The following is a 12,030-nucleotide window of genomic DNA, read 5'->3' as shown; positions in this document are numbered from 1 at the left end:
TCTTGGTTCAGCTCTTAGAAGATGATGGTTGGTGTTGAGTGTTTGGAGGATTTATAAGTTCATCTTCTGGCTGCTCTGGTTTTAATTATGTTCAGCAGAACTGGAGTGAACGAGGGAACAGCCACGTTTTGAACAGGCTCTGCTTTAAAAACAGCACAAACCCAGCTTAATGTCTCTAGTGCTCTCAGACACTCTTGTAATGATTGTGATGAATCTGCTGTTTCTGTGTTTCTACAGATATGTCACACAACAGCGCGGACCCCTTCAGCGAGCCGACAGAGTTCGAGTACCTCAGGAAGGTCATGTTTGAGTACATGATGGGCAGAGAGACAAAGGTACATTTTAGGGGTTATTATTACACTTTACGATGATGTCATTCAGGGAGGGACTGTTTTTGGGTCATTACTGTTATGCAATATTATTTGAACAGAATTTTTAAAGTACCCTTCTTTTTATTAAGATATATTTTATATAATAGAAAATCCAGAAATATATGCTGGTCAAGCTTAGGCACTTAGAAACTTAATCAATATATATATTAATTTAATTTATTAGAAAATAATTAAATGGCAAGAATGGTTAACGTGACAAATATTAATCTAAAGTTAGGGGTTTGAGGATCAGTGTTGTTATTGTTTGCTAAAACTATTGAAGATCATGTTTATTTAAATAAAGCTGAAATAAAATGAATTATAAATATTAGATGAAAAACTTGAATGAAAATGCGAAATGCTGCTCTGGCAACTAAAAGTTAAATCATTTGAAGTGCTAAAATTACTAAAAATGAGATTACAAAAATTAAAGCTCAGAAGAAATATTAAGTACTAACTAACATATACCATAAAACTGAAAATATAAAAATAAAAGCTAATTTAAAATATTAATAAATGTTAAGTAGATACTAAATAAGTAATTAGTAGTACATAAATAATATAAAAAAAAAAACACTGATTTTTGTAAGTGACAAATTCCAGCATTTCTTTTGAAATATTGGTAATATCAGCTATTATGCCTTAATATATTAAGCCAACGCATTAAGATTATGGGAACAAGAAAATGTTAAGCTACTGCATATGTAGGGAAGACCCTTTACGGATAAACAACTATGTTTAAAATAATTATGTGTATCCATGTTGTAAAACTTTCATATTGTCTTTCCCACAATGCACAGTCCCCACACATAATAATGGCATTTGTTAGAGGAAGGATGCAGTAAATAAGTGTGACGGGGAGTCCGGATGAAAGCCTGTAAAATGATTCATTCCCATGAAAACTCCTGCTCCAGCGTTATTTTGTGTGCGTTTAGCAGGACCCTAATGAGCGAATCTTGTCCGTTTAGCCAGGACTAATTAATGGCCCGGTTGTCGCCGCCCTGAAGCCAGTGGGATTCCCCCTCGCTGCTAATAAACAGTCGGGTCTTTATGACATCACAACAGGCCTCCCTGTAAGAGAGGATGTCCTGCGGGCGGCCCGGTGACTCGTTCTCATCACATGACTCAGTAGTGCCTGCCATTTAGGAGAGTTGCTCGAGGTGAACGGCTGCACTGGTTCTGATTAGTGCCACATACAGGTGCTGGCAGATTACCCAGCAGGCTGCAGATAATGAGCGTTTTGTCTTTGCGAGATGTAATTGCTCACAGAACAGTGCAGAGCAGCAGATCTGCTAAAGATGGGCAGCAGCATTGTTGTTAACTAAAACTATTAAAAATTGTGTTCATTAACTGAAGTAAACCCAACTTAAACAAACAAACAAAAAAGTTTAGAAATTACAAAAACTGAAATATATTAACTGAAATAAAATAAGTTTATGTACTAAAATTACTAAAACTCTTAATGGAAATAAAAATGAATTCTTATTAGATTTTGTGTATGTATATATAAACAAAAAATAATAAAAACAAAAAAATGACAAACCACAAAATTATTAAACCTTACATTAAACTTAACACTTGAAATATAAAAATAAAAAATATATACAAATAAAAAAAATGAACTACTATAGTAGTATATAAAAGTAGTATATAAAATACTAAAATGTGTGTACACATGTATTTATATACATATTCATATATGCTCTCTCTCTCTATAAAAACAATTAATAAAAATGATAAAAGCACATAAAAACAATAAAATCAAAAAAAAATAAAAAATAAAAAAAAAAATTAGAAAAAAATAATTAGAAAAAATTAATAAAATATAACATTAATTTATTATAATATATTAAATTATTTTATTAATAGAAATTAAAATAATAGCTACTATAATAGTATGTAAACATTTCTACAATTACGCTGAGTATTGGTTTGTTTTCTGTAAAATACTTATCATGTGTCCATGTGTGTACATGCATGTTGTTTTCCTGTTAAACTGTTAACACAAACCTATGATACGAAATAAAGACCTGATAGGAGAAAATGGGGAACATGAATGATGAACTAATGTAATCATTTTAAAGGTACATTTAAAGGATCATTTATAGTAAGTTTTCCCTTCTATGGAAGTCAGTTAGGACCATCTACAGTTCAGTTACACACATTCTTCAAAATATCTTCCTGCAAATTAAGGGTAAGAACAATGTCATTTTTGAGTAAACTATTCCTTTAAGCTTCATCTCATTTCTTATTTCTTCAGACAATGGCCAAAGTTATAACATCCATGCTGAAGTTTCCTCCGGACCAGGCGCAGAAGGTTCTGGAGCACGAGGATTCGCGTGTGCTGGTGAGTGTTTCTTTAGTGTACAGAAGCAGCTGTGAGTTTAAGCATAGCCAAAGACTCTCTGTTAACAGACGTACTCAAACAGGCGTCCCAGACGTACAGCACTGATGCTCAGCCTGCAGCCCATCAGATGCTAAATGAAGCACATATGTGTTTCTTATCAAATATTTTATGGTTAGTTATCGGATTTCTGCGGTGTGGTCACTGTTTCCTTTCCAATGCTCCATTAAATTGATATAGTATCATTATATCAGGAAACTGAAATTTCTCTAGTTGTTTATTTGCTTCTTGTGAAATTGCTTGCTCAGGAAATCACATTTCTGTAACTATTTTGATTTAGTTTACACTACCGTTCAGATTTAAAAAAAAAATATATATATATGTTTTTGAAAGAAGTCTCTTCTACTCACCAAACCTGCATTTATTTGATCAAAAATACAGTAAAAACAAAAATATTCTGAAATATTATTACAATTTAAAATAACTGTTTTCGATTTTTGATTTTTTTTTTCTGTGATCAAAGCTGAATTTTCAGCATAATTTCTCCAGTCTTCAGTGTCACATGATCTTCAGAAATCATTCTAATATACTGATTTGCTGCTCAAGAAACATTTCTGATTATTATCAGTGTAGAAAACAAAACAACATCAAATTAAAAAAGAAAAAAATAGAACATATTAACATCAATATTCCTTAAAAAAATAAAAAAACAAAACAGCCCAAAATAATAATATCTACAGCCATGTTTGTTCAATATAGTGCATCATTGCTAAATAAAAGTATTAATTTTTTTCAAACGGTACTGTACATCACAGCCGTGAACTATGATTTTTTACTTGCTATTTGAATTATTTTTATTTTTTTAAATATGTATATCTTAATCTCCTTAGCAACAACAGCAACACCCTGGCAACCTCCTACAACACCCTAAGCATCAGAACATTTTCTTAAAAAAGTGTGCATGTAGCTATTGAGTTGTTAGATATTAGTTCAGATGACGTCATGTGAAATGCAGTCGCTGCTGGTTTTGGCTGGGGATTTTAATGCATGTGCTTGCATTAACTGAGCTTCTGTTTTACAGCCTTGGCTCCGGTAAGATGGAACCAGAACCGTGCCTGAGCTGCTGCTGCTGAGAGATGCTACTGACATGAAAGAGCCTGCTCTACTTATCTGTCTGTGTGTGTGTGTGTGTGTGTGTGTGTGTGTGTGTGTGTGTGTGTGTGTGTGTGTGTGTGTGTGTGTGTGTGTGTGTGTGTGTGTGTGTGTATACGTAAGGTTAATGGTACAAGTTAACTTCATAAATTTAAAAAAAATGTAAAGAATATTCTTAAATTTATAGCTTGCCAGAAATAATTTATTACATGGATCTTTCTTGCTTTCTCTTTTTCATTTTTTTTCATTTTACTTCCTGAATTAATACATCTGTACTTTTTTTTTTAAAGCTGCATTTGTATGATTTGAAGACTTGTGCAATACGTTTGACTGTAAGTTTCAGTTTGGTTGATTCTCTCTGTTCTTCCTGAATTATTTCATTTGTATTTCTATTTTTCTCTGTTTTAAGGTAAGATGAAATTACCCTTGAACTACCTGCACAGCACATGTACGATATAAAGACACAGGCTCATAGTATGCTGATTATTTACTATGTTTTTGTTGGTCTTTCTTACTTAATACTGTATTTTCGGGGAAACTGACTAATTAGAGCCACGCTTCATATTGTAAATAATCATTGTTGGAAAAAAAAAGGCTATAAATCTCTGTCATATAGGGCACTTTGAGGCAGTTAATACATTTTAAGACAACTAATAAAGTTTTATTTACACTACATTGAAATCCTCTTCTCTCTGCATGCAGAAGCTCTTGTAACACTGCTGTATGTTGTAGTTGTCGGGTTAGACTCAACCTAATTCTCACTATAATATAGCCACTCTTGGCCAAATAATGTACAAATGTGCAATATTGTGGTACTGAAGGATCACCACAGTCATCTACCACGATTTTACATGGACCTTAAAAAAGCAAAAGCAATAAACATTCACTTTTTTTTTTCTTTTTTTTCTTTTTCTGGTGTTGGGCGGTAACTAGTTTCAGTAATATAACTTTTTGCAGTAACTAGTAGTGATTAATTACTAATAAGATTTAGTAATAATATTACAATTACCATTCATAAAACAGTATTTTGTTTATATGTAAATATATTTACATGGATGAATACACATATAAATATTTAGATTAATACACAACAGAATATATATCTTCAAAGAAAATCACCATTTTTTTTTTCCAGAGAAAGTATGCTCTTAAGAATGAGCTAAATTAAAATGTTATATTATCACCAGTAATAAAAAAACAAGGATCTCCTTTTTAAATAGACAAGGATGTATACTCTTTAATACTCTTTTAAGGCCTTTTAACTAAACCTACAGTATGCAAAACTTGCTTGTGGTGCTCCAGTAATAAGCTGCAGTACTGAGCGCGGTCGGTAGGTGTCGCCAGTGGACGCGGCGCTGCTGTAATGTGAAATGTGACGCTCGTGCGTAACACACGCGTCAGCTCGAGCGCGGCGCTTTAATGCCAAGAGAAACTCCAGAGACGCACCAGAAGAGAAGGGCTTGCAATGAGAGCGCAATCCTGACCCAAAAACTCCGATCCACAAACTCAAACCCTGTGTTTGCATGCGTTTGATTCACAGCTTTAAGAAACGGACGTGGTGTAGTTGTATAAATGTGTTTTTCCATTAACTGTGGAACTCTATAGATAGATTAAATAGCTTTTATAAAGTTCTCATCAGCACTGAGGATGCGGAACAGAATGACGGGACTTTCTTTGAGGAAAAGACGCGCTTTGGATGTTTTTGTGTGTTTGTGTTTGGCTTCTATGGCTTATTCCTTCAACATTGATTTGCAACATACCTTGGTTTTCCGAGGACCAGATGCGACGTTTTTTGGATATTCAGTCCTGGAGCACGTCCATGACAACACACGCTGGTGAGTAACGTTACATAACCAGAGACATAATTAACATTTATACAGTGTTTTTAGACGGTTAAATGGTTCAAATTAGTATCGAAGTGTACGTTGGCGCTCTGCGTCTTCAAAGAAACTTCTTTCTTTTAGTCTCACGCGACTCAAACTGTCTTTTGTGGCCCCTGGTAAAGCCAACCCTCAACTGTCTTAAGACTGTATAAAAATCAAAACTAAAGTTATTATGATATATAAATCGATGATGAACAATCAGTACATCGCCAAAGTTTTGCTTACTCGAGCGTCTTCGGTTGCCAGGGTTACCTCTTCAGGTAAACGTCACTTTTCTCGAGCGTCAGGTGAAAATAATCGCGTTGACAAACTTGTAATTGAACTTTTGTGGTCACTGAAATCTTCTTAATGATATATGAATAATTAAAACAGTGGTCTAAATTTATGCCATACTTTAAAAACATCTAGCCATCTGTTGTAAAATCGATAAATGTCATCACGTTGATGACGCTAGCACAGTACGTCAAATGAAAGATATCTCAAACGCTTTTTAAACAGTTTTGTGTTATATACATCTATAATGACGTTATAAATAACGACAGTAACGTTACTTACTTTTTGCTAAAGCGGTGTTCCGTCGCTATGGTTGCTTGGAGAAACGTGAATTATTTACGTTTTCTGTGTGAATTGGCACGTTAATTTTAATTTACAGGTGCTGGTCATATAATTAGAATATCGTCAAAAAAGATTTATTTCACTAATTCCATTCAAAAAGTGAATCTTGTATATTATATTCATTCATTACACACAGACTGATATATATTTCAAATGTTTATTTCTTTTAATTTTGATGATTATAACTGACAACTAAGGAAAATCCCAAATTCAGTATCTCAGAAAATTTGAATATAAGTTAAGACCAATACAAAGAAAAGACTTTTAGAAATCTTGGCCAACTGAAAAGTATGAACATGAAAAGTATGAGCATGTACAGCACTCAATACTTAGTTGGGGCTCCTTTTGCCTGAATTACTGCAGCAATGCGGCGTGGCATGGAGTCGATCAGTCTGTGCCATTGCTCAGGTGTTATGAGAGCCCAGGTTGCTCTGATAGTGGCCTTCAGCTATTCTGCATTGTTGGGTCTGGCATATCGCATCTTCCTCTTCACAATACACCATAGATTTTCTATGGGGTTAAGGTCAGGCGAGTTTGCAGGCCAATTAAGGACAGGGATACCATGGTCCTTAAACCAGGTACTGGTAGCTTTGGCACTGTGTGCAGGGGCCAAGTCCTGTTGGAAAATGAAATCTGCATCTCCATAAAGTTGGTCAGCAGCAGGAAGCATGAAGTGCTCTAAAACTGCCTGGTATACGGCTGCGTTGACCTTGGACCTCAGAAAACACAGTGGACCAACACCAGCAGATGACATGGCACCCCAAACCATCACTGACTGTTGAAACTTTACACTGGACCTCAAGCAACATGGATTGTGTGCCTCTCCTCTCTTCCTCCAGACTCTGGGACCCTGATATCCAAAGGAAATGCAAAATTTACTTTCATCAGAGCACATAACTTTGGACCACTCAGCAGCAGTCCAGTCCTTTTTGAAGCGAGACGCTTCTGACGCTGTCTGTTGTTCAAGAGTGGCTTGACACAAGGAATGCGACAGCTGAAACCCATGTCTTGCATACGTCTGTGTGTAGTGGTTCTTGAAGCACTGACTCCAGCTGCAGTCCACTATTTGTGAATCTCCCCCACATTTTTGAATGGGTTTTGTTTCACAATCCTTTCCAGGGTGCGGTTATCCCTATTGCTTGTAGACTTTTTTTCTACCACATCTTTTCCTTCCCTTCGCCTCTCTATTAATGTGCTTGGACACAGAGCTCTTTGTGTCTTGCCCTCCTTGTGCAAGGTGTCAATGGTCGTCTTTTGGAAAACTGTCAAGTCAGCAGACTTCTCCATGATTGTGTAGCCTACAGAACTAGACTGAGAGACCATTTAAAGGCTTTGCAGGTGTTTTGAGTTAATTAACTGATTAGAGTGTGGCACCGGGTGTCTTCAATATTGAACCTTTTCACAATATTCTAGTTTTCTGAGATACTGAATTTGGGATTTTCCTTAGTTGTCTGTTATAATCATCAAAATTAAAAGAAATAATGTGTAATGAATGAATATAATATACAAGTTTCACTTTTTGAATGGAATTAGTGAAATAAATCAACTTTTTGATGATATTCTAATTATATGACCAGCACCTGTATATTGGTGTTGGGTTGTAACAGTGGCTCCAAATAATCATTTGGACTATTTAATGATAGTTAAAATGTATATTATTGCGTTAGATGATAAAATATCAAACCGAGTTGCATATATTTTGTAACTATTTAATCTATTTGAAGTCCAGGTTGAGCAAAAATTAACAATAATATGGAGTTAATTCTGGGAAAAGATCCTTCTGCATTTGGACAATGACATTTGGTTTGATGTTCTGTTGTCTAATCTAATGCAACGTATTATGCATAATTGCATATGCAATTCTTAAGCATTACTCAAGTCAGGCTAAGGAACAGTGTTTTCCCTTACTTTTGTAACTCAACTCTTGCCATGACATTTCAGACATGCAATTTTTTAAAAAACAAAAATCTCTTGTGACTGTACAGATGTTAAGACTTTCTTCCAAGGGCTGTCCTAATGTTTAAAGGGAAACACTGGCCTGCGCCCAAATCATTGCCTTTGCTTCAGTGGAGATAATGATGTAGTTCTTGCATCACCGAATTGTAGAGCCAAACCATGACCGTATGACAAGGCAGAACCACCTCCAGGGCTAATTCACTTATTAGACAGCCCTATTATTCATCTTTGACACTTACAGACAAAACACAGACCAACAAAGAATAGATTTTTTTTCTTTCCCATTTTGTTTTGAGCAAAATCTGTCTGTTGTCCCAGGTAACCAGTATTCTGAGGTCAGAAGTTGTGGTGTGATGTACAGTGACAGTGTGTTTCTCCTGATGTCTGTAGGATTGTGGTCGGGGCTCCCAGAGCAAACTCATCATTCAGCAGTTCAGTTCAGTCACCCGGAGCTGTATACAAGTGCCGGATTCACAACAACCCAGAGCAACGCTGCACTGAGATGGACCTCGGCAGAGGTGTGTATCTCACAAATATCCAGAGTGCATCATAGATCTTACTTTACCCTCATACATAGAGTAAATTCACATAAAGCTGTATATATACAATATATAGCAAATCTCAGCTATGTGATTGTTTATATCATCACAAAATGTGACTATATTGTGGTCCGGCTCTATATATAAAGTTGGATACAGTATATTATTATGCTCATATAAAGTGACATTAAATAGCAAATATTAACTGCACTTTTTTGTCACAGAAGGTAACTATATAATTGTCTGGCTTTTTATGTAAGATTGGATATAAAAGTAACTTTCTCCAGATACATACAGTATAAATACGCTGAGAGTATGTATCATATAGAAAATCGTAATGACTTTATTGCTTGCATCGTTGCAAAATGTAACTATATTATCACCCAGCACTTTATTTATAGTTGGATATATATCTAACTTTACCTGCATACAAGATTCAAGAGTGTATTGTCATATGTAGAGAAAACTATGAAATTTAAGTAAATTTAAGGACATAAAGATAAAAGACTCGATATGTAGATTACAAATTGCAATTACAAAGATTACTAAAATTGCAAGATTACTAATAGTGTGAAAAATGCAAGAGGCTAAATTATTACATGCATAAAGTGCACAGTGTGCAATCTAAACAAGGAAGACATGCATGTGCAAAGCCCTGTAGAGGTAGATTGAGTCCATGTTGTTGCAATTGAAAAAGTATGTGTGTGTGCAATTAGAAGGGTGTATATGTGCAGAAAGTGTGCCGAGGTAGTCTGTAGTCTCTGATGTTATTTGCATTATGTGTGTGAATGAGTGTAGGCAGGATGGAGGGTAATCTATAGTATGTCTGCAGTTATTGGGGGAGAGACAGCAGATGGGTGTGGGTAAAAACTTTTTTTTTTTCAGCCTTGATGTTCTGGCTTTAACACTCCTTTAGCATCTGCATACAGTATATTTATATATGGTGACATATACCATATACTGTAGCAAATCTTAACGATCCTCGCAAAATGTAAACTTTATTATCTCCCAGCTCTAATCTACTAAATTCGACTGCAAGTCATGAAGATATTGTAAATGTTAACCATCATCATGATCTTCTGTAAAGCTGCTTTGAAATTCAATTAAATTCAATTCAAGTTTATTTGTATAGTGCTTTTTACGATACAAATCATTGCAAAGCAACTTTATAGAAAATTAAGTTTCTACAATATATTTAGTAGTAGCTTATCAGTGGTGACTATCAGTTTATGTGTATACGGCAGAAATGTTCAGAAAAATCAATAAAAAGACGTAAACAAACAGACGATTAACACTATTAACAGCAATTAATGCAATCAAACTTAGAGCAAAATGTGGTAGTTCTGTATGCTGTCTCTGGGTTAGCATCATCTGAGGTCCTCTGAGGGGTTGGCATCATCTCTTCTCAGGTGTTCTGGATCCAGACTGGAGCTTGTGTAAATCCTAGTTACCACGGGATTTAAATCCACCAGAAACAGAGAAACAAATAGAGACATAATTAGCGTAGCTGCTGTTCCAGCCAAGTAAAATTTATTAATTTAACCCAAGCTAAAGAATAATAATGCACATTTGATCAGATATAACTGCAGTCCAGAATTATGAGATGCATTATTTGAATGCTTGGCCAATAAGGTGTGTTTTTAATCTAGATTTAAACAGAGGAAGTGACATTGGAACCCCGAACATTATCAGGAAGGCTATTCCAGAGTTTGGGAGCCAAATGTGAAAAAGCTCTACCTCCTTTAGTGGACTTTGCTATCCTAGGTACTATCAAAAGTCCAGCGTTTTGTGACCTTAAGGAGCGTGATGGGTTGTAGCGTGGTAGAAGACTAGTTAGGTACTCAATAGCTAAGCCATTAAGGGCCTTATAAGTAAGAAATAATATTTTGTAACTGATACGGAACTTAATAGGTAGCCAGTGCAGAGACTGTAAAATTGGGGTAATATGATCATATTTTCTTGACCTGGTAAGGACTCTAGCTGCTGCATTTTGGACTAGCTGTAGCTTGTTTATTGAGGATGCAGGACAACCACCTAGCAGTGCATTACAATAGTCCAGTCTAGAGGTCATGAATGCATGAACTAGCTTTTCTGCATCAGAAACAGGTAACATGTTTCGTAGCTTGGCAATGTTTCTAAGATGAAAGAATGCTGTTTTTGTAACATGGGTTACTGTTTAAAGTTACTGTCTAATATAACACCCAGATTTTTGACTGTAGAGGAAGTAACAGTACATCCATCTTATTGCAAATTGTAATCTACGAGATTCTGTGTAATGTTTTCTGGTCCAATAAGTAATATCTCTGTCTTATCTGAATTTAATAGGAGAAAATTATTGGTCATCCAATCTTTTACATTTTTAACACACTCTGTTAGCTTAGATAGTTTTGAAGTTTCACCTGGTCTTTTTGAGATATATAGTTGAGTATCATTAGCATAACAGTGGAAACAGATCCTTGTGGCACTCCATATTTTACTGGTGATAAATGAGATGACTCCCCATTTAGATAAACAAAGTGGTAGCGATCAGACAGGTAGGATCTAAACCATCTTAAAGCCTGCCCTTGGATACCTGTATAGTTTTGTAATCTATCTATATGAGTATGTCGTGATCTATGGTGTCGAACGCAGCACTAAGATCAAGTAAAACTAGCAAAGAGAAACAGTTATGTCTTGTGCTATACAAATACATATGATGTCTTAAATGCATACATTTTCTAGAATCTTGAAGAATCCAGAAGAAGAACGCGTCTTGTTCTAAAACAGTCTAAAGCTCTTTTGAATTTGTAAAAAGGGAAGTGTAAATGTGTTTACATATAATCATCATTATATCCTGTGTGAGTGTCAGATGTGCTTGTGTTTGACAGCACCAGCTGAAATGTAAAACAGCTAGAAGATGCCATCTGCACTGTCAGATCAGCAGAACTGTTTTACATGGGCAGTTTAACCCAAACCACTGTAACACTGAAATCACTCATGAAGTTAAACATGGAATTTGGACCGGTCAGTATTTGAAACCCTGCCTGGATGAATGTTTTAACAACCTTGTTTTGGTCACTTTTAATAACTTTTCTTCTAGTTATAATCAGAAACAGAGCTGTTATCTTATCCTGTTGTTTTCACATTAGCCCTGTCATACTAACACTCATTTTCAGCGCTGATAACGGGTT

General features: G+C 35.3%; 2 protein-coding genes across 7 annotated transcripts in view; both read left to right on the top strand.

The window, feature by feature from the left end:
• LOC109098734 (golgin subfamily A member 4) overlaps window positions 1-3,974 on the top strand; it is a 37,215-nt gene extending 33,241 nt beyond the window's left edge. For all 6 annotated transcript variants that reach the window (XM_042737560.1, XM_042737557.1, XM_042737559.1 and 3 more), the window contains 3 exons: window positions 238-335; window positions 2,632-2,718; window positions 3,797-3,974. In XM_042737560.1, coding sequence (XP_042593494.1) covers window positions 238-335; window positions 2,632-2,718; window positions 3,797-3,811 — 200 coding nt within the window. In that variant the 3' untranslated portion in view covers window positions 3,812-3,974. The remainder of the gene's footprint in view (window positions 1-237; window positions 336-2,631; window positions 2,719-3,796) is intronic.
• A 1,215-nt stretch (window positions 3,975-5,189) lies between these two features.
• LOC109087208 (integrin alpha-9-like) overlaps window positions 5,190-12,030 on the top strand; it is a 90,700-nt gene continuing 83,859 nt past the window's right edge. Inside the window, exons 1-2 of the mRNA XM_042736134.1 lie at window positions 5,190-5,702; window positions 8,712-8,839. Of these exons, the coding sequence (XP_042592068.1) occupies window positions 5,515-5,702; window positions 8,712-8,839 (316 nt within the window). The 5' untranslated portion in view covers window positions 5,190-5,514. The remainder of the gene's footprint in view (window positions 5,703-8,711; window positions 8,840-12,030) is intronic.

Source organism: Cyprinus carpio, chromosome B13 (assembly GCF_018340385.1).
Source record: "Cyprinus carpio isolate SPL01 chromosome B13, ASM1834038v1, whole genome shotgun sequence".
Lineage (NCBI taxonomy): Eukaryota > Metazoa > Chordata > Actinopteri > Cypriniformes > Cyprinidae > Cyprinus > Cyprinus carpio.
Note: the sequence above shows the minus strand (reverse complement) of the source record. Positions and strands in the feature narration are given on the sequence as shown.